The 22,318-nt window shown below is 41.3% G+C and overlaps 1 protein-coding gene across 6 annotated transcripts in view; it reads left to right on the forward strand.

The window, feature by feature from the left end:
* Positions 1-22,318, forward strand: part of STARD13 (StAR related lipid transfer domain containing 13) — a 492,819-nt gene that overhangs the window by 265,363 nt on the left and 205,138 nt on the right. For 3 of the 6 annotated variants that reach the window (XM_070380429.1, XM_070380430.1, XM_070380427.1), the window contains one exon: positions 8,467-8,508. The exons of the other annotated variants lie outside the window; for them this stretch is intronic. In XM_070380429.1, coding sequence (XP_070236530.1) covers positions 8,467-8,508 — 42 coding nt within the window. The remainder of the gene's footprint in view (positions 1-8,466; positions 8,509-22,318) is intronic. 6 annotated transcript variants of the gene reach the window in all.

The following is a 22,318-nucleotide window of genomic DNA, read 5'->3' on the forward strand; positions in this document are numbered from 1 at the left end:
TAGCCCTGTGAATGAATGAGTGCCCAGCCCAAGCGGCCCTCCGGGAGAGTGGTTCCTCTCCCAGCTTCGCCTTTTCCACGAGGGACGCGTCTACTGCCTGTGTGGGAGGAGGAGTCAGACAAGGCCAGGGAGCATACCCAAGGCTCTGGGAGACAGATGTTTACGGGGTAGAGGATTTGGGGAAAGACAGATGGACAGTGGTTGGTGCTGGCTGATAGCTGCCCACCACCTCTGTCCAGCTGTGGATCAGGTTCTCCTCACTTTGGGGCTGCGAAAGAGGGGCCTCCCTTTTGGAATCCATTGCTCATGAATCAGAGGAAGAGAAGAGGTGATTATTCCGAGCCAAGAGGTCATTAAGAATCCTTGCTTCGGTCAGAAGGCCAGTCTCCTCCTTAGCTCTTTCTCCAGCTTCCTGGCTGTGGTCTTTCTTCTGGGCATGCTCCTTGGAGCTACCACCTTGTAGGGCCAGGGATGTAGGAAGTGGTCTGAGCCTTCTCAGAGTCCATGCTGGAGCATTAGGTCTGGTCAGTCACCACATCATACCTGCCACAATAAGGGAAGAAAGCCCTACTCCACAGCACCCTCCCCAGGCAGTGTAGGATTTAGGACTGCTTTCCCCAAGTGTTAGCAGCTGGAAGATATTTCTGGAATTGAGGGCATGTGGATGGAAGGGCCCCCTGAGCTGACTGTTAGTGGAGTCTCTGGATCTTCTGGCCTACTCTGTCTCCAGCAGCATCTCCTGAGTGGGCCAGTGACCACAGGGGTGGAAGAGAGGTCAGGAGAAGAAGAAGGGGTGACGCCTGGACAAAGGGCAGGGCTGCCAAGGGTGGGATGGAAGAGTTAACCTCCTCTGGGCTCCTCCCCCTTGTTTCTCTCGAAGAGCTATAGAAGTCCTTTGCAAGATGTTTTGCCCTTTCTCCCATGCAGCCACATATCTCCATCAGTCTGACAGCATTCTCGAGTAGATGCCCAAAGTCTGTGTCTCCTTGAGCTGGATCTTTATCAACCTAACTGGTCAAATTAGAAGTGGGGATCATAGATGGTTCCAACATTCAGTAGTGTCAGCATAGACTGGTCATCCCATAGTTTCTCTCCAATACAGTGGCCGCATTTAGTAAGCACCCAAGAAATAAACAGACTTTGTAGTCTGAACCCAGAAATAAGTTGTGGTAACTCACTAGTTTTACTGTTGATTTTTAAGACCTGTATGTTCACTGCAGACCTCAATTAATAACAATTAATAACTTTACTGGTTATCATGCTAAATTGTATAATCTACATGATGGATGGTGTTAGAGAAATTATTGTGGTCTAGTAAATTTTGTTGCTCATTACTGCAGAATGCTTACTGCAAATGTCTCCTTCATAGCTTCTGTTATTAAGTTTGTTAAGTTTGTTAAATCAATGGATCCTCAGGAAACAAGAAGTCTTTCCAGGAGGGCTGCCAAGGCTGTGCTGGGTTTTTATAGAAGCTGAGGCCAAGGATGACTGCAGCCTTGTCTGTTTAAAAAGGAGATCTGGGAAGGAAGAGAGCATAATGTAAAGTCTGAAAACCATTGCGATTTTCCAGGGAAGTCATATATTCACACTGATTTTAGACACTGCAGTTTAGTTAGGGCAGTGGAGAGAAAAAGTTTTGATTCAAAGTAAGCAATAGGTAGAGATTTTTAAGATAATGAAATATAGACATTAAGACTAAAAGTGGCTTCAGAATGGTTAAGTGTAAGAGTTTTCCCAGAGTAGTGTAATTATTTTTTTTAAGTAGTGGTGTGAGGTTTTAAAATGTTTAATCAGAATATTAATATCTGCTCACCCATAATCTGCTTACCACTCTGCTAACAGCAGATGCCAGCAGGTTATTCAACTGGGACCAAACAATCCCCTGTGAAGAGACTTCAACCTCTGCTTCTCTAAGCGAGCTGGGATGCCTGCCACAAAACCAAGCCAACTCCATGAAGGAGCTTTTAGATGCAAATTGATTTTCTTGGGTTTTCTTGCAAAGGTAGCTAAAATATGGAACTTTGGCTATGAGGCACTGAAATACTTACGTTATTAATGTTGGCATCAATTCTAGGTGAAAGTGTTTTTCATTTGTAAAAGCCTTCTTTATATGGTTTACTTCACAGTGTCATAATAACCAACTATATGAGTGTACCCCAGAGAGAATCTGCCCCCTCAAGGGATGTGATGGGGCTCTTGGCTTTTTTTTTTTTTCCTATCTTTTTCTATCATATAAAAGTTCTGTGCTGGTACTTCTTTAATTTCCCTAAAATTTTCTTCTTTTTCTTCTTTCAGTATTTATTTGCTTATTTAGCTGTGCCAGGTCTTAGTTGTGGCAGGTATGCGGGATCTAGTTTCCTGACCAGGGATCAGACCCTGGCCCCCTGCATTGGGAGCATGGAATCTTAGCCACTGGACCACCAGGGAAGTCCCATCTAAAATTTTCTTCCTATTACACTTAGTCAATAGAACAGTATTCCAAGTGCTTTATAACAAACTTGTATTTTTTGTCTGGAGCATTCTGAAGGTATCTGATGCTCTCTTTTGCTTTTTAACATCCTGAGGCAAGAAATCCTTATTCTAACTCACTTTTCTCTTCATGAAAGTTCTGCCTTGTCAATGTGACAAAAAGATAAGAAGTAGTAGAACTGTTTAAACATACTGAAGCCTGTCGATTTCTGTGTGGAAAGAGTCTCCTAATGCTCGTCACAATGATACAAATAATGAAGCTGATAGAAGGATAAGGTTTTGAATGATGTTCAAATATGTTCACTTCATTACAAAATTATACAAAGGCATTATTGGTAAAGAAGAACTGATACTGGGAGCTCTGCTTGGGCTTTGCAGTTCTGGAGTAGCTGCCAGATTTTCATCAGATTGTGGTGTTTTTGCCAACATGTACTTCTTAATTACCTAAGACTCTAATCCTCATAAGGGTCAATGAGAGTTTTTCTCACCTGTCATCTCAATATTGATCATTGTAATAATGGTGGTAATTGTTGTTTATTCCTGAGATGACAAAGTTAGTTAGTGTTCAAACAAGTGTTCTGATTCAAGTTGTCAGAAGTCAAAGGTCACCTGTGCCCACTTTGTGTTATACCACACTGCCTCTCCATGGGCCTTACGGAGACACATGGACCTCAATTCCTTTTGCCAAGTCTCTCTGTCATTTGCAATTAGTTTTAAAAAGAATAAGTAAATTAATTGGAAAAATTACTCTTTCCCTCTGCAGTGACAAGGAGAAGCCTATGCACCAAGTGCTTGCCCCCCAGTCATCCTATTGGGCTGGGCAGTGTATGGGCTCATAAAGAGTTGAAACAAACAAACAGTCATTTATCTGCCTTGTTGGGGCCCTTATGTGTGTGCTCAGCCCATTATTACCGCTGCAAGAAGCCAAAGGCCACAAGAAAGAAATGTCATAAAGCCTCAATGCATGTTTCTTCAAGGTGGATGAGTGACAGTTTCTTTGGCCTCTCCAGTTCCCTAATCAGCCACCACTGATGACAGTTCTTGACCTTTATAGCATCATTAAATTCTCTAGACAGAAGCACACCCTTTAGCTTTTGGTCTTTGTAAGCAGCTTCCTCAGTGGCTCAGCAGTAAAGAATACGCCTGTGATGCAAAAGACAGAGAAGGCCCCGGGTTCAATCCCTGGGTCAAGAAGGTCCCCAGGAGGAGGGCATGGCAACCACCCCAGTGTTCTTGCCTAGAGAATCTCATGGACAGAGGAGCCTGGTGGCCTACAGTCCATAGGGTCACAGAGAGTTGGACACAACTAAAGCGACCAAGTACGCATGCAAGCAGCTTGAACTACTTCTCAAAAGCTAAGGTCTGAAAAAAATCCAAATGAGTTTTCTGAAGCTTTCTGCTCCTTTATTGAAACCTAACTGTTTTGATGGAGATGTAATCCATATATTTGATTCCTTTATACTCACATAACAATATTTAGGTAGGTTGTAAACTAATTGATGTCGAAGTCTTTTGATCTCTTTCATTGTCTCATTCTAAATCATTTCTCTTAGACACAGGACGTTATATTGGTGCTCAAAATAAAACTAACCTAAAGCACTGAAAAGTTTGAGTTTTGTTAGAAATGCTAATTCCACCAAATTTCAGTGAGTTCTTGTCATGTTAAAACAGGTTTATTCATCCTCAAAGTCAACAGCAGCATCCTGTGATGTGATGTAAACATGAGATTGGGTCTTTAATGCAGAGTGGGATCAAGAATAGAACACGGGCCATAAAAATGTTCCTTATTAAAATCTAAAGGGGTTCCATGATAGCAAGAAGTATAGGATCACGATGATACTAGCTGATCCTTTTCATTTGTTTTATATATGTTTTTCCTTTTTATTCTCACTTTACTGTAAAGAACACCCTATCCTACTCTGTTGGGTTTTTACTTTTTAAACATCTCTTGAAAAGGGAAACAAGAAAAAAAAATCTGAGTCAGGCAAATATACAATGAAAATCAGAGAAAGAGAGCACATTACCTGTGCCAGGGTTCTTCTCAGCCTTAGCTACCCACAGGGTGACCTGGAGCCTTTCAGAAACACGAATGTTTCAGTGCCTCACAGAGACTCCGATTCAGTTCACTTAGGGTCCAGGGATCAGTATTTTTTAAAGCTCTGCAGATGGTTCCAGTGCACAGTCCAGGTTCAGAGTCACTGACCTGTGTTAACTACCATATGATAACTCACAGAAGTCTGTGTCTAGTACTGATGCAAGATCATAGTCTAAGTCCTTAACAGAAGTTTTGCTTAAGTGAAGTTGGAATGAGCTGGTTATTATACAGGGACAGGGGGAAAAAAGGCCAGTTTTCCTGGAGCATAAGAAAAAAGGTGGTACAAGTAGGTGGTAGGAGATCACGTTAGAGGTATGGGTAGAGCCAAGCTATAAGATCAAGTTGGGCTTTGTTGCCAGGGCAAGGAGGTTGGATTCGGTTCTGCGTGTGATAAGCAAGCTTCCCTGATGGCTCAGAGGGTAAAGAATCTGCCTGCAATGTGGGAGAGCTGGGTTAAATCCCTGGGTTGGGAAGATCCCCTAGAGAAGGGAATAGCAACCCACTCCAGTATTCTTGTCTGGAGAATTCCATGGACAGGGGAACCTGGCAGGCTACAGTCCATGGGGTCAAAAGAGTTGGACATGACTGAGCAATAAGCAAAGGATTTTAAACAGAGGAGAGACAGGACTTGAATAAGTTACTACTGGAGTGGTCTAGGTGAGAGAGAAACAGTGGCACGAGTGGGAGTGACAGTCATGGAAATGGAGAGAATGGGACAGATTTGGGATATGTCTTGAAGGTAGGACGACAGTGTTGACATTTTCAGTTGGAGGCTGATGGAGAGGGTTCAAGAGCCCCTAGGTTTGTAAGGCCATGGGCTGAGATAGGGACACGTGGCATATTTGTATCTTGCAATTGCAAGAGACTTTTTTTTTTTTTTTTTTGCATAAGCCAGATGAAGAGTAATCCCACGGATGGAGGAGCCTGGTAGGCTGCAGTCCATGGGGTCGCTAGAGTCGGACACGACTAAGTGACTTCACTTTCACTTTTCACTCTCATGCGTTGGAGAAGGAAATAGCAACCCACTCCAGTATTCTTGCCTGGAGAATCCCAGGGACGGGAAACCTGGTGGGCTGCTGTCTATGGGGTCGCACAGAGTTGGACACGACTGAAGCGACTTAGCAGCAGCAGCAGCAGCAGCAGCAGAGCAAAGATACCTATTAGATTCCAGTGTGTGTGTGTGCTCAGTCGCTCAGTTGTGTCCAACTCTTTGAAACCCCATGGACTGTAGCCCATTTCTGTCCATGGGGTTTCCCAGGAAAGAATACCCGAGTGGGTTGCCATTTCTTCTCCAGGCGATCATCCTGACCCAGGAATTGAACCCATGTCTCTTGCATCTCCTGCATTGGCAGACGGATTCTTTACTGCTGTGCCACCTGGGAAGCCCCATTAGATATCCTAAGCAAATGTCAAAGATTTAGATGTATAAGGAAAGTCTTGGGAGAAAAGTCAAATGCAGAGATAGAAATCTGAGAGTTATTGGCATATGACTATTATAGAGTAAAGCCTTTGGACTGGATGGGGTTACTTAGGAAGAGAATATAGTTAAGAGGAGATGCCAAGGACCAAGTCCTAGAGTATCCTTTATTTAGAGCACAATATGTATGTACTGTATGTACTGTACATACATATTGTACATACTGTATGTACATATACATGTGCTAAATTTCTGGAGAATAAGAAAAAGCAGCCCTGTTCCTAAACTCAGCCTTCTGGTGACTGAATAATAGTAGTGATATATTAAATAATCTTTAGTGACAGATTTACTTGATCCCAGAACTGTTGATGAATAAAAAATAATAGTAAAAATATATCTCACTTTATTAATAAAATATGCATTTTTAATTTAAAAATGATACTGCAAAGTAAATTTTAAATGACATTTAAAAGAAAGACTTCTTAAGGTTGCCCCCATAAAAATTAAAATATAGTTGATTAGATAAAAATGGTGTTAGAAGGAATACTTCTATGGTTACTGTGACTTGTTGGCCCCATATGTGGTGGGGTAAGAAGTTTATATTGGAAAGGTGATTTCTCCAATATCTTTATATCTAGGAATAGGCTAATCAAAGTTTAGCTTTTAAGAAAGGTTCTATACTATATTGAATTTTCTAAGGTTGCATCATTTGCTGACTTTTACCAATTATGGTCTTTCCATAATAAAGATGATTGAAGCGAAATTTCTCAGAGAAAAATAGGTAACCAAGTCTTTAAGTTTTTGTGTTTTTTTTAATGAGGATAACTTAAATATGACCTAATATACAATATGCTGCCTAACCCTTGGAAGTAACGGTTTCTTCCTAGAGCTGGAGCAAAGAAAGGACCATGTTAGTTATTTGTGGGTGATTTCTCTGAATAGGAGACAGGAGCCCTACCAGTTGGCCAAAATTCCTTAAGAAGACCATCTGATACCATTTTTGTTAGTCACCAAGCTGGTCACTTACTTGGACATGGAGCACATCTAATGAAATTAATATATATTCTTTTTTTTTTCTTTTTTAATCTTCTGTTGAACAAAACAACTTAGGGGTTTATCCAACAGTATATTTCTATTCTTCCCTTTTGCAAATTTGTGTGTGTGCTTAGTCGCTCAGTCGTGTCCAACTCTTTGCGACCCCGTGGACTGTAGCCTGCCAGTCTCCTTTGTCCATGGGGATTCTCCAGGCAAGAATACTGAAGTAGGGTTGCCATGCCCTCCTCCAGGGGACCTTTCCAACCTAGGGATTGAACCCAGGTCTCCAGCTTTGCAGGCAAATTCTTTACCATCTGAGCCACTAGGGAAGCCTATTTTGCAAGTTTAGGGATATTGCAAAATGAAAACAAGCATGGTTTGAAGAGTGTTGCAATGTTCCTGGGTGCGTGCCATTTTTTTTTCCCCAAAATCCTTGAGTGTTTGGTCCTAAAGCAATCGAGTTGAAGGACAAACATTTTTGTCACGTTTGTATTTAGTCAATAAGTATTTATTGAGCCATTAAATAGCATCCTTGTCAAAGCATGTTGGGACTGTAGTGCAGGATATTAATTCAGGACTGTGGTTTTATCCTGGCAAAGCACACAAATTTTATTTATTATGCCACCCAAATCACTTAACTCATCTGTTTAACCAGAAATAGAACAGGCTTCCAGAAAATGCTAAAGGACAGTATAGAATGCACCATGACTACACAATATTGTATTTGCAAACCTGCTGTGTTAAGCTATCTTATCTTCTCAGGCAGAATATTTCCTTAGTAACATTTTTATCTAAGATAAAATGTTCAGAACCTTATGGTTGTTATTTTGTGTAGTGGGGCATATTTTAATCTATATTTCATCATGGCATACCATGGTTGTTGAATACTTCTTTCTCCTTCCTATATATGAAATTAAATGGACCACAGAGATAATTATACAACCTCATGAAAAGTGATATATTTACCAGCAGTGATTTTAACTGGAAGTCTTATATGCTTCTTATCCTCTCTACATCTGGATAAAGTGAAAACACGACCAGTTTTCTTGAAGGATCTTTAAAAGTGTTTTCCACTGAAATTTAATAATTGCCATTAGAATAATGTCCTTAAAGTACAAATATTTTAATAACTGGAAGGTGTGACTGTGTAAGTTAAACTTAATCTACTGCCGCATAAGAATGTATGGTTTGTCACAATGACATCACAAAGGTGGCTTCTCTTTTTTGGCTGATGCTGAGTTGCATTCATTGCAGACCTCTTGAAAAACATGATGGATTGCACGTATCTTAGCCAAGAGGAGTTGTCCCCATGGTCTTGGAAATAAATTGCATCTTTATTTTAGTCCCAAGAAAAGATTCATAAGCAATAGGTTTAAAGAGGAGCAATTGTTAGAATGAAGATAAGTGGGGAAAAGAGAAGCTTTTACATATTTCAACCATTGTCTTATAGGCTGTTTTACTCTTTTTGGAAAGAAAGAAGAGCGGCTTTATGGTAAGTATTTGATTTCTAATTCTTGAATCTAAATCAAAGCAACAATGACAAATGAAAAATTACTCTTAACCATTTAGAGAACACTGTAGTGGTGGAAAAAGGATTGAAGCTGTTTGAGATATCATCATTTGTATAAAGTCACAGCTGTGTAATGGTAATTAACATCTGTGAAATTAGCATCAGTTCAGCCATAGTGTTGATATAAATGTTTGGCATAGCTATGGCTACAATGCTGGGAACATAGATTTCCTAGTATCTTGAAGCCATGTTGTTTTACTTTTGTTGTGTACAATGTAATGGAGGGTGGGGGTTAGTGGTGTTCTGGCATGATGAAAGATTACTGGCATACATCAGGGTATAGTGGTTAAGAGCAGGGGACCCCAACTCCTGGGCTGCAGGCCAGTACCTCTGTCCGGGTTACACAGCAGGAGGTGAGCGTTGGTCTGGAGAGCAAGCAAAACTTCATGTGTTGCTCCCCATTGTTTACATTACTGTCTGAACCATCCCCTCCTCACCCCATCTGTGGAAAAATTGTCTTCCACAAAACCGGTCCCTGGTGCCAAAAAGCCTGGGGACCACTGGTTAAGAGCAGTTACTGGAGCAAGGCTACGTGGGTTTAAATCCTGCTTCCACCATTTAGTCAGTGGGTCCTTGGGCAAGATAAATAATCTTGATGTTCCTAAATTTCCCCATCTTTAGAAAGGAGGACAAGCATAGTACTTATCTCATAGGGCTCTCCTGAGGATTAAATGAGTTAATATTTTCAAAGCATTTAGCATAATGTCTGACTCCTTAATTAACATTGTATAAGAGTTTATTTTAAAAAATACAAGACAAATAAATAGACAGATGGATATAGATGCATAGATGCATCCTCTGTGAAGAATAGACATGTTTTCTGATAAGCAAGAGATGCTTTTTGCTCTAGCCTTAAACCACCCACTCGCTTCATACCTGGATTCATCTGCCTTGTTTCCATATTTAATGGACCCATTCTAGATCCCATTTTAGGGATTTCAAAGAGCTAAAAGATTAGTTTGATATGAATGGAATTAAAAATAAATCAAATAGTACATATGTTGCTAGTATGGTTGGCAGCATCTTGTGCAAGTCTGTTAGTGTTATAGCATGAATCATTCATTATACTAACATTTTATCTTTCTGAAAGATCATCAATTACAGTTTGTTCATCAAAATACCATCAGCTTTAAAGCTGTGCAACCAAGATTCATTTCCATGTCCTTGGCCTAAAGGGAATCTGATGGAGGCCTAATTAAAATGAGAGAAGTTGGACTAGATAATCTCTAAGGCCGTATTTAACTTTAAAGATCAATGAGTCTATAAAACTAGCTTGTGTGTCTAAAGGAAGCTTAATGCCCTGAGTCTTAGTTCCTTTTCTGTCTGGATTTCATTGGATGTTTCGATAGACTAGGAAAGGGCAGAAGCCCAGAAGTATACCCCAGGATACCTGCCGATGTCATTTCCCATGCCTCTCTGGTTACCTAACTTCCATCAACTGCAGCAACTTAATTGGTACTTTGTGTTATTGGAATGCTACCTTCTGTTATTGGAACTACATCTGCCAGAATTGGAAAAGGAACTAGGAGGAGAACAAGCTAGGAGTCCAGGGCCTGCAGTCACCAGGAGAATCTCCCCGAAACACACACAGGCAGGGCCCAGTGCTCAGACTGGCCCCACACTTGGTTTAAGCTCTACTGTTACAATCTTGAAATTATTAATCATTGTTGAATGAAGGGCCAACATTTTTATTTATACTGGGTAGAGCAAATGATGTAGCTAATCCTGCATTCAGAAGCCAGTCTCTTGTATAGTCATGTCTTGATTGGTGAGTTCACTCTCATTGATAATTTTGTATTATTTAAGATAAAACTGACTTGTAAAATTACAGGACATTAGATCTGGGAGGAGCCTGCAAGCTTTTCCCGGAGCATCTACAGTCTACAGTCCATAGGCTGTGTGCCCCATGCTCTTGGGAAGGTGATCTCCCAAAAGAGAAGTTATTTGTTTTCTTTTATTATTCATTGATTCTGGCAGCATTATTATGAAATAAGGCAATAATTTTACCCCTGGTGTTTGCAGAGTTATAATGATTGTATTTTGTTACTATGTATATTGAAGCAAATATTTTAATAGTTTTTTAAAAGTATTGTATTGGTTAGGTAAAATAGGAGGTTGGGACAAATTGCCCATTCGTGGTACGCTAAACTTTCAGATCCATGGCTTGTTTTTGAAAACAATTAATCTGTTTCATAATTTAAAATTTATTTACAATATCCATAATAGGTTATTCATTAAACCACTGCTATTAAAACCACTAAGGCTATTTCCCGTTTAGATTTCACCTAGGACTACTTACTAAGAAAAGGAAATTAGGAGAGGTAGTAATAAAGCCTATCATTTATCACCAGGGATTCCCAGCACATATCCACATTTTATTTTATCAGGATGTCCATCTATCTCTGTGAAGAATACTAAAGTTGATGGAGTCTAGGCTCATAACGTTGCATAGGTTAGAGCCTCCTTTGCTATGTCTAGAAGTCCCCATTTAATGATGTAAAAAAAAAAAAAGAAAAGAAAACCAAAAACAAAAGAAGACGTGTTTCTGTGTTTGAAAGTTAGGTTCATTATTTAATGTAAAGTATTTGCGCAATTGAATAAAAAGAAGAGTGTGTGCATTTCATTTCTCTTGAGCTACTTCAAACAAGAATGTGTTTGCGTAGTCCTGAATAGGAAAAAAGTAGGCAGATTCAGCTACCCTGAATTGGACCCTATTGTAAGCCAGGCATTGTGCTAAGGCTTCACGTGTTTTCTCATCTGATGCCCAGGCTTCAGAGCAAGTACTCCCAGGGTCCCTGTTAGCACACAGAGAAGCTTGCTGTGATTTAGAAAAAAGCTTCCACTCCCGGCCAAGAATGAGAAAGCTATTAGAAACTGCCTTCTCTTAGAAAGTGCAGCCCCATGGGCATATGGCTAGGTGAGTGCACCCTGGGCTGGGATGTCCACCTCCCTGGCCCCCTTTGGCTGCTTGCTCTGTGTAGGGCACACACAGCTTACCCAGCTGTATGGTGTGACCCTGTGTGCTGATATTGTCCCCACTTTATGCATGAGGAAACCCAGGCTTGGAGAGGTTAAGGAACTACTACTTGTCGTTATATAGATTTATGCTGCTGCTGCTAACTCACTTCAGTCGTTTCCGACTCTGTGTGACCCCATAGACGGCAGCCCACCAGGCTCCCCTGTCCCTGGGATTCTCCAGGCAAGAACACTGGAGTGGGTTGCCATTTCCTTCTCCAATGCATGAAAGTGAAAAGTGAAAATGAAGTCGCTCAGTTGTGTCTGACTCTTAGCGACCCCATGGACTACAGCCTACCAGGCTCCTCCATCCCTGTGATTTTCCAGGCAAGAGTACTGGAGTGGGGTGCCATTGCCTTCTCCGATATAGATTTATGAGAGAGGCACATTTCGAATGATCTACAGGTCATTATAAGATCTGTGAGATTCTGATGACTCCAAGACCCACACCCCAATCACAGTCTAGCACTTAGGAAGGGATGACTGTTTCTGGGTGTTGTAGTGACAAAGCAGAACCATTTCCCCAGCCATGCCCCAGTGTCACCTCAAAGTTACCAATGGGTCTAATAGATGGGAGCTGACCGTAGCATTCTGGCATCCTAGACAGGGTCCCCATGATAATGATGATGATGATTAATGATGATCTTGAATATTTGTATAACACTGTACAGTTGTGTTTTTCCACTAAGGGTTCTAATAGTGGCTTAAAATTAATAGGTTCTCACTAAAGTCCTTTATGGAGAAGGCAATGGCACCCCACTCCACTACTCTTGCCTGGAAAATCCCATGGACGGAGGAGCCTGGTGGGCTGCAGTCCATGAGGTCGCTGAGAGTCGGACACGACTGAGTGATTTTACTTTGACTTTTCACTTTCATGCATTGGAGAAGGAAATGGCAACCCACTCCAGTGTTCCTGCCTGGAGAATCCCAGGGACGGGGAAGCCTGGTGGGCTGCCATCTATGGGGTCGCACAGAGTTGGACTCGACTGAAGTGACTTAGCATCAGCAGCAAAGTCCTTTAAGGTAGGCAGGGTGGGTGCTCTGATTTCTACTACATTATGAGACAAATGAGGATAAAAATTGTAAGCCAGGCATTGTGCTAAGGTTTCATGTGCTTTCTTATTTGACACCTAGGCTTCAGAGCAAATACTGTGTGACTGTCCATGGTCCCAAGGTCAGAGAGGGCCAGGGGATTATTTGAATCCAGGCTCCTATCCTCGAGCTTGCCCTTGGGCTCACTTTCCTGCTGCCCTGCGTGAGCTCTGCTCTGTAAGCTCAGTCAGTTGCTGTTAATTCAACCCAGTGACTCCCAAACCTGACCAAGCATCAGAATCACTGGAAAACCTCTTTAAAATACTTTCCCCAGACCTGAGCAGTCAAAATCATCCCCAGGAGACAGTGTATATGAGTATGTATGCTGGGTTCGATCCCTGGGTCAGGAAGATCCCCTGGAGAAGGAAATGGCAACCCACTCCAGTATTCTTGCTTAGAGAATCCCATGGGCAGAGAAGCCTAGCAGCCTATAGTCCATGGGGTCACAAGAGTCGGACACGACTTAGCGATGAAACCACCACCATGCGTGGGGGAGGCGGTGGGATGGAGTGTGTAGTATGCATTTTTAACAAGGCTCCTAGGTGATTTTCTTTGTTGTTGTGTGTATGCAGCCTGCCTGGCACTCTCCTCTCACCAGTAACTAAAAAATGGCCCTAAAGTTTATTTCAGACTCCATGCCTTAAGCTACACAAATGTCTTCCAGTCCCAATCCTTTTATCTCCCTTCTGCCTACCTAAATCCTACTCACTTTCAAGGCCTTCCTCAAGTCCTTCCCACCTGGTCACCATCTCCCCCTTCCATAGCTGAGTGCCCTTTGGTGGGTGGGAAGACCATGAGGATCTGCTGCGTGTCAGGCCCCGATTCAGTGCTTCTCCCCCATCATCCTGTGAAACATCACAGCCACGTGCTGAGGTCATGGTTATCATCCCCATTTTAAGGATGGGGTAAGTGAAGAAACTTAGCCGAGGCCAAAACAGCTAGTAAAGTGCAGTTTCATTCAACTTCAAGTTTGTGCCTTTCCATTCACTCTGCTGAATTCTTTGTCTGGTTCTTGCCTCACCAGCAAGAGTTCTTTTGTCCTAAATTAGAGAAACTTTAATAGTGAGAGTTGGACTATAAAGAAAGCTGAGTGCTAGAGAATTGATGCTTTTGAACTGTGATGTTGGAGAAGACTCTTGAGAGTCCTTTGTACTGCAAGGAGATCCAACTAGTCCATCCTAAAGGAGACCACTCCTGAATATTCATTGGAAGAACTGATGCTGAAGCTGAAACTCCAATACTTTAGCCACCTGATGGGAAGAACTGACTTATTGGAAAAGACCCTGATGCTGGGAAAGATTGAAGGTGGGAGGAGAGGGGGACCACAGGGGATGAGATGGTTAGATGGCATCACCGACTTGATAGACATGAGTTTGAGTAAGCTCTGGGAGTTAGTGATGGACAGGGAAGCCTGGTGTACTTCAGTCCATGGGGTCGTAAAGAGTCAGACACGACTGATGAACTGAACTGAGAGAAACTTTGTCTGACATTAAGGAAAATCTTTTACTTCTTACTATAAACCCACATGGTAAAATAACTGAGTTGTTGAAGAAATAAAAGAATGAATGCCTTTTCTTATTTTGTGAATCAGTTCCTCACTTCAGTTCAGTCACTCAGTCATGTCCGACTCTTTGCAACCCCATGGACTACAGCATGCCAGGCTTCCCTATCCATCACCAACTCCCAGAGCTTACTCAAACTCATGTCCATCGAGTCAGTGATGCCATACAACCATCTCATCCTCTGTCATCCCCTTCTCCTCCCACCTTCAATCTTTCCCAGCATCAGGGTCTTTTCAAGTGAGTCGGTTCTTCACATCAGGTAGCCAAAGTATTGGAGTTTCCTAGCAAGATTCAAAAAGGTGGACTGATATTGATAGAGATGATACTTGTTCATTCAAACTCTTCAATATTTTGAGCAAATTTAGGCCAACATTCTCTTCTTTCTATTTAGCTCAAGACATCATGAACTATTAGAGAATGTGGAAAGCTTGCAGATTATCTTGTCCAGGCTGTTCATTTCACACAAGCTGATTGAACCTTGAAGAGATTCAATTAACCTCTTCCAGGTCACATATCTCATTAGCCATAAACTTAAGATTAGATTCCAAGTCACAGCAAGTGACTTTTGGGTTTGCCGGTGCATTCAAATGTAACTGTACCCTTCATAAGCAAAATTCCTGTATCTGAAATCAGTCTAGAATACAAACTTGTTGAGGGAATGATGGTGCCTTATTTACCTTCAGGAGCAAAGCCTTTCCCATGAGATATAAGTGTTTGTTGGCATCCTGACTCATGGCTTCAATAACTGAAGGACATTAAAAGAATATGATTGCTCCCTCTCAAGTGCTGAGTTTACCTCTGGTGGCCTCAAACTCTGCCTGCCCTATCATGAACCACGCCCACCCCAAGGTGTTTGGCACACCTGTCAGCTTTGTGGGTTTAAGCAACAAACCTTTCCCTGGCTTCCCTGGTGGCTCAGTGGTAAAGAATCCACCTGCCAGCTCAAGAGACGTGGGTTTGTCCCTGGGTCAGGAAGATCCCCTGAAGAAGGAAATGGCAGCCCACTCTAGTATTCTTGCCTCAAGAATCTCATGGACAGAGGGGCCTGGTGGGCTATAGTCCATAGGGTAGCAAAAGAGTTGGACATGATTTAGTGACTGAACAATAACAACAACCTTTTCCAGTCCTCCAGCATCCTTCCAAAGTGCAATTGGCATTTTTCATTTTACAGCTAAAGGAAATGAACACAGGTGTTGTTATCACATATTAAGCTGGGGAAAATGAAGAAAATATGGTTGAAATTTAAATATTAATTTTTCATTTAAGATGGAAATGTTCCTTCTTGACCATTAATAAAAATCATAACACTAGATAAAATAGGTTTGGGGGGTGAAATCCTCTAAATCGTATGGCTTTTTCATTTTTTTCTACAGAGACTGACTCCAGGTTTTCATTCATTCACCTTACTTGTGGGTGTTCAGTCACTTAGTTATGTCTGACTCTTTGAAAATCCATGGACTGTATGTAGCCCACCAGGCTCCTCTGTCCATGGAATTTTCCAGACAAGAATACTGGAGTGGGTTGCCATCGAACCTCCATCTCTTATATTGGCAGTCAGATTCTTTACCACTGAGCCACCAGGGAAACCCTAAACTTATTCAGCAAATTTTTATTAAATGTCTACTACAGCAAATACTGTCCCAGCTACTTGTTCAGTGGTGAACAAACCAGACAAATTTAGCCCCCTCATTGGTCTTCCATTTAACTGGGGAAGATAGATAATAATAAATAGTAAACAAATGCATAAGATGTTAAGTGTTATAAAGAAGGACCTGGAGAATGCAAGGGAGTGCTGGTTTGGATCCAGTGGTCAGAGAAGATCTCTCTAGGAAGAAAAATTATACTCTAAGGAAGAGGAGGAGCAAGTACAATGTAAAGAAACAGAGGCATGAAGCAGCAAAAATCAGTATTGCTGGGGCCATGGGTCAGGAAGGAGAACCGGTGAAGGGAAGACCGGAGAGGTGGGAAGAGGCCAGATGACAAACTTGTGGATCTCATGTGTGATTTCCAGTGCTGTATCAGATAGACAGCCTATAAATTATTTTCTAATTCCAGGACTTCATGATTTTGTGAATCCATTTTCCTTTCTCCACCAGCATGTGGTATAAGCATCACAGGCTCTTATTGATTTTTTAATGGAAAAATATGCCTTTTTTCTTATTGATCATATTAGTTTTTTTTTTTAACTTTTTATTTTGTATTGGGTTATAGCCAATTAGGGTTTCCCTGGTGGCTCAGCAGTAAAGAATCTGCCTATGATGCAGAAGATGCAGAATGCCGCAGGTTTGATCTCTGGGTTGGGAAGATCCCCTGGAGGAGGGCATGGCAATCCACTCCAATATTATTGCCTGGAGAATCCCATGGACAAGGAGCCTGGCAGGCTACAGTCCATGGGGTCACAAAGAGTCGGACACAACTGAAGTGACTAACACACACACACATAGCCAATTAACAGGCAATGTTGTGATAGTTTCAGGTGAACAGCAAAGGGTCTCAGCCATACATGTGCATTCTCCCCCAAACCCTCCTCCCCTTTACTGATTTTATATCGTCTTTTCTAAGTTGCCTTGCTTTACAACTTGATTAATGGTTAGAGCCTCTTTGCTTGCCTGGGTGTTGCAGAGAACCTAAGGTCTTCTGTGGCTCTTAAAGACGGCTTCTGTTAAATTAGCAGAACCTATAAGAGCTCCTGTGAACTCCCAAGTTTTCAGCCTCACTTACTGGGGCTTTTTCACTCCAAATCTCGGTGTGGTTACTCAGATTTAACGTTAAAATGAGTGTCTGAAATATGCATGGTATATGTATTACAGACACTTGATAGTCTATAATTTCTGCAATGAAAGTAATGTGAGTTCTTGATCTATTTTTCATAGGGCTTTTGGGCAGTAGTTACTTTAAAAGGACCCTCTTGAAAATAGATCTGAAATAGATCTCACAGGCTGTATTTATTCATTCATAAACATTTATTGATGTCCCACGTTATGCAAAATTACAGTGCCTGGAACAGGGGACACAAAAATGAATATGATAAAATATTTTCTTCTAAGGAGCTTCCAACTATTTGTGATTCTTATAAGAAATCTGATGACTCTCTGCCTTTAGTATATACGTAGAATGGTTTTAGGTCAATGGTTAAAAAGTTTTATAAAATTTCATAAAAAATAGTTGAGTTCTTTGATTATGCATAAGCTCATGTAAAGCTGGATTTATCTAACATGCTGACTAGAGGCAAGAGGGGAAAAAAAGCCAGAAGAAAAGTACTAATTCATGGTGCACAACTTGAGACTCTCCATTGAACAGCTGCATTGGAACACTCACCCTTTTTGTTCACATGGAGCTGCTCTCTGGAATCCTCAGCTATCCATGGTCGCCTGAGGGCTCCTCAAATGTCACCAGGGCAACAACAAAGTAACACACATGAAGCAGCCCTTCTGTGACATTCTTTATGAAAAGCATTGAATTAAATTATTGCATAACGAATGATCTGCATATGAAAGGCAGTGAACTGCTGGAGAACCCAACTGAAAACAAGGCTGAATTTGATTCCTACCTCCACTGATAACTTACTGGCCCCCTGAGAAATCTTACTGTGACCCGACTTCCCAATTTGGAATGTGGGAAATATTAATAATGTACTTATGACCTCAAGGCAATTATGAGCTCAATTTAGGGAGATTGTTGAAACAGAGAAAACTCCCATTTATCCTTTACCCTGTTCCTCTTACTTTTTTTTTTTTTTCTCCCTCTGGTCAACCTTCCAAAATGATTAAGAAATTTCCACTCTGGTTGAAACCATTGCAATGGTTTGTCATAACTAAGGCAATGGCACCCACTCCAGTACTCTTGCCTGGAAAATCCCATGGATGGAGGAGCCTGGTAGGCTGCAGTCCATGGGGTCACTAAGAGTTGGATACGACTGAGCGACTTCATTTTCACTTTTCACTTTCATGCATTGGAGGAGGAAATGGCAACCCATTCCAGTGTTCTTGCCTGGCTGCCGTCTATGGGGTCGCACAGAGTCGGACACAACTGAAGCAACTTAGCAGCAGCAGCAGCAGCAGCATGGGGTTCCTAGTAAAAAGGGCAACAGCTACACTGAGACTCAGTGGTAAAGAATCTGCAGTGCAGGAACTCCAGGAGACCCAGGTTCAATCCCTGGGTTGGGAAGATCCCCTGGAGAAGGAAATGGAAACCCACTCCAGTATTCTTGCCTGGAGAATCCCCATGGACAGAGGAGTCTGGCAGGCTACCGTCCATAGGGTCACAAAGAATCGGGCATGACTAAGGCAACTTGGCACGCACACACGTGCCATTGATTGTGTTAATAAGCATTATTTTATTTTATCCTAATGACAAAGACCTCCCTTATTGGTTATCTGTTTTATATATAGTAGTGTGTATGTGTTAATCCCAAACTCCTAATTTAGTTTTCTATGTTTGTGGGTCTATTTCTACTTTGTATATACATTCTTAAATTACTAAATAAGATAACCTATGTGAAAGCATTTAGACATTCATTTTAATTAGTTCCCAAGTTTCAGTACAGAAGAATCACCTGATGCCCTTTTTTTCTTTTTTAATGTTTTATTTACTTATTTGTCTGCACTGGGTCTTAGTTGTAGCACACAGAACCTTTTAGTTGCAGGATGTAGGATCTATTAATAGTTCTCTGTCCAGGTATTGAACCTGGGCCCCCTGCATTGGGATTGTGGAGTCCCAGCCACTGGACCACGGAGAAGGTCCCTGTGCTCTTTCAACTTACATAATCTGGGATCCACTGGCAAGAAAGTCAGAAGAAGATCCAGGAACCTGCATTTTTAAGATGCTTTCCAGAAAATTGTGAAGGTCTAGATCTGTGGGACACACTTCAAAGACACCATTTTATCACATAGTGGGTGCTCTAAATATGGCCTCCTTTCTTTTCTCTAGATGCCTGAGTACAGGAAGAAAACCAATGACAACAGTTTTGTTTTAAGTTCAGTACATAGGATATGAGTTCAGTAGAAAGGATAGCGTGTGGTTTACTCTACTTGACTGAAATACACCAAAATGAAACTTCATTTCAAATTTAACCTCTTACGTTGATGGCCTCTGTAAAACTTCAGTGTTCAAAGTGGTGCTTGGGTAAAGAAAGCTCCCACAGAAGCTTTGGTGTGATAAATCTCTTCAAGACTCCTCCAGCACAAGGAGCAGCTAGAGTAATGCCAGGTGGGGATGCAGGGGATTTCCTGTTTATTCTTTTTACCAACGAAAATGATTTTATACATCCTGTGATTTTTACAGTTGTTCTGAAAGGAAGCTCTCATATTTAACTCTGTTGAAATGTAGTGCTTATGTTTTTGGAGGAGAGGAAGATGGGGATAAATCTCCTTTGCCCATCTCACGAGTTATTGAATTACGTATTCTTCCAGCTTTACTTCTCTGCTGTCAATAACAGAGACAATGTTAGACTTCATAGGACTGAGGACGAATTTCTAAGGTTCATAAGTTATGTGTCAGACGATTCAGGAGGCAGTGTATACATTTTTTGGCTCTTCCTCCGCTCCTTTTCCTGTCCTTTTGGCATGTAGCATTTGTAGTTTAATCCAGCTCATAACAGGACGGGCAAGAGAAGGGGATTCAAATTAAAAGTCTTCAAAGTATCTCACATTTTTAGGTTTTCTGAAGAAAGGGATTCAAGCTCATATCACGATTTTATATTAATTTTGAATTTTGTCTATTCATTTTCTTTGTTCTCTGTGTATAGCATAATCAGGTGGTGCCTATGGGCAGAGCTGTTGCTTAGTGACAGCAAGCAGAGTGTCTGGGAAAGGGCCTCATCCCATTCTCTTCTGGAGCTACTGAGGCCTTATATCCTGATATGTCAGTTTTTAGGGTTGAATAAAGGCTAGAGATAAGAGTTAAGTTGAACGTTCACGATACAGCATCAATAGGAAGTACGACTGTTTGCCCTGAAAGCTCAGTTGTGTCCATGATGTTTTCAGAGAGTGACAAGTAGCCTACAATATTCAAAACAAACTAACGGCAGACTTTTTGATGTTAGGTTCCGAATCCTTTCAGTTTACTTACTACAAAGAGAAAATATATAATATATACTTTTGATATACAAGGAAGAAAAAAATTAATGACAGTGAGACAGACCCAGCCAGAGCCAGTAAGAATAACATTTCCTGCAGAGCCTAGAAAAGCACTCCACTTTTCAGAAGGGAAGGTGTTAGGCGTGAACTTGACATAGATATAGGAGATCGATAGAGTGAGAGTATTAGTTGCTCAGTCGTGTCCGACACTTTGTGACCCCATGGACTGTAGCCTACCAGGCTCTTCTGTCCATGGAGTTCTCCAGGCAAGCATGCTGGAGTGGGTTGCTCTTCCCTTCTGCAGGGGATCTTCTGGACCCAGGGATCAAACCCAGGTCTCCTGCATTGTAGGCTTATGATGATCAATCTGCAAGTATTTATTACTACCTTCAATGTGCTCAATAGACACATAAAAACAGAACCTTTTAATATGATGGAAATGGAGTTGTTTTTGTTTAATTTAGGTAATCCAAATGTATTAATCCCTGGAAAACACATTTTGAAAAATCACATATGTCTTCATTAAACACTGAGTGAAAAGTAGAAAGCAGTCAGATCAGTAGGGGACAGGAAGGTGAGGAAACAGCACATACCTCTCCCTGAAGAGTTTACATGAGCATTTGCAAGATGTTTTTGTGAACAAGTTGTGGAGCATTCTTTTTTCTAAGTAGAGAAAATAGTCTTGATAAATACCTTGACTTTGAAGCTTGAACTTGAATTCTCTATTCAATATCACCTTTTGTTTTTGTGTTTGATATAGTTGAGTCGTAAAGACACACATTGACAAAACTTTTTTGAACTTTTAATTCTGGATAAAATAAATCCAGTGTCTAAGTTAGGTATCAGCCCTCACCCTCTACATAATTATGGAGCTTTTGTTATGCAGGAATGCCCCAGCTGGGGAAATGCCAGTTAATAGATTCAGACAGATGGATTTTGATGAGAGTCTACACTGTTCACACCCCTTTAGCAAATGTTTTCGAATATTCTCAAGTAACACCCTTAACTTGAAAACAAATATAGATTTGCTTACTTTAGAGTCAGTAGTTGTTATTATCATTAGCAGTATATAAAAATATCTGTTCTGTTTTTGCATATTGAAGTGCTAAATTCATATATCACATTATATCTCTAGACCTTTGGCTGCCTTGTACATACAGAGAAAACACATGCTGAATTTAGAACAGACTTTGGCAGAAAATTATTTCAGCTGTTGTGAAATATTGTACTTAAAAAAAAAAAAGCTTCCCTCCCCACCAAAGTCCAAGCGATCGTCAACTGTGGAAATAGCCTTATGAAGTTTCCAAAGGGAATGCAAGCAAATCCCTTTGGTTGTTGTTACTTTCTTCTCAGTAGAGACTGTGAAACTAGACCAAAAGGGAATAACATTAGAAGACAAATCAGACTGGTCCAAGGAGCAAGGGAAGAGGGTGTTTCTCACCAGAGCCATTTCGTGGGGTCCAGTGGTCTGTTGCCTGGCACTAACTTAATTGAAGGTCAGAGTTTCAAGTTGAGAGTATAGGAAACTGAGAAGGCAGATCAGAGATAGTGCTTGGAGGTGAAGGTATGAGCACTGTCCTTGAGGTCAGGGAACTTTGACAATTGAAAAACAAAGATCTCCTAAAGCTTGCTGTCTGGGGATACAATGACTTTATACAACAAATAGCACTTTTAATTATTTAATTACAATTGTGGAAAGTGCTGTACAGAAGGAAAGGTGCTGTAGGAGTGTAGCAAGGAGACTGACAGCATCTGGAGGGTTGGAGAATGCTTCCTTGAGGAACAGCATTTTGAGCTAAGTTCTAGAGTGCAGTATAAATGTTTAAGCAGAAAGGTGTTTTTTAGAAAAACAAACAAAAAAAAACATTTAAGGCTGTAGGAGTAGCCTCTGTGAAGCCTCCGAGTCAGGAAAGCACCTACTTGGGTTAGAACAGGAATTGGAAGGCCACTGGAGTGGATGGAGACAGAGAATCAGTAGGGGACAAA

The sequence above is a fragment of the Bos mutus genome, chromosome 12 (genome assembly GCF_027580195.1).
Source record: "Bos mutus isolate GX-2022 chromosome 12, NWIPB_WYAK_1.1, whole genome shotgun sequence".
Taxonomy (NCBI): Eukaryota; Metazoa; Chordata; class Mammalia; order Artiodactyla; family Bovidae; genus Bos; species Bos mutus.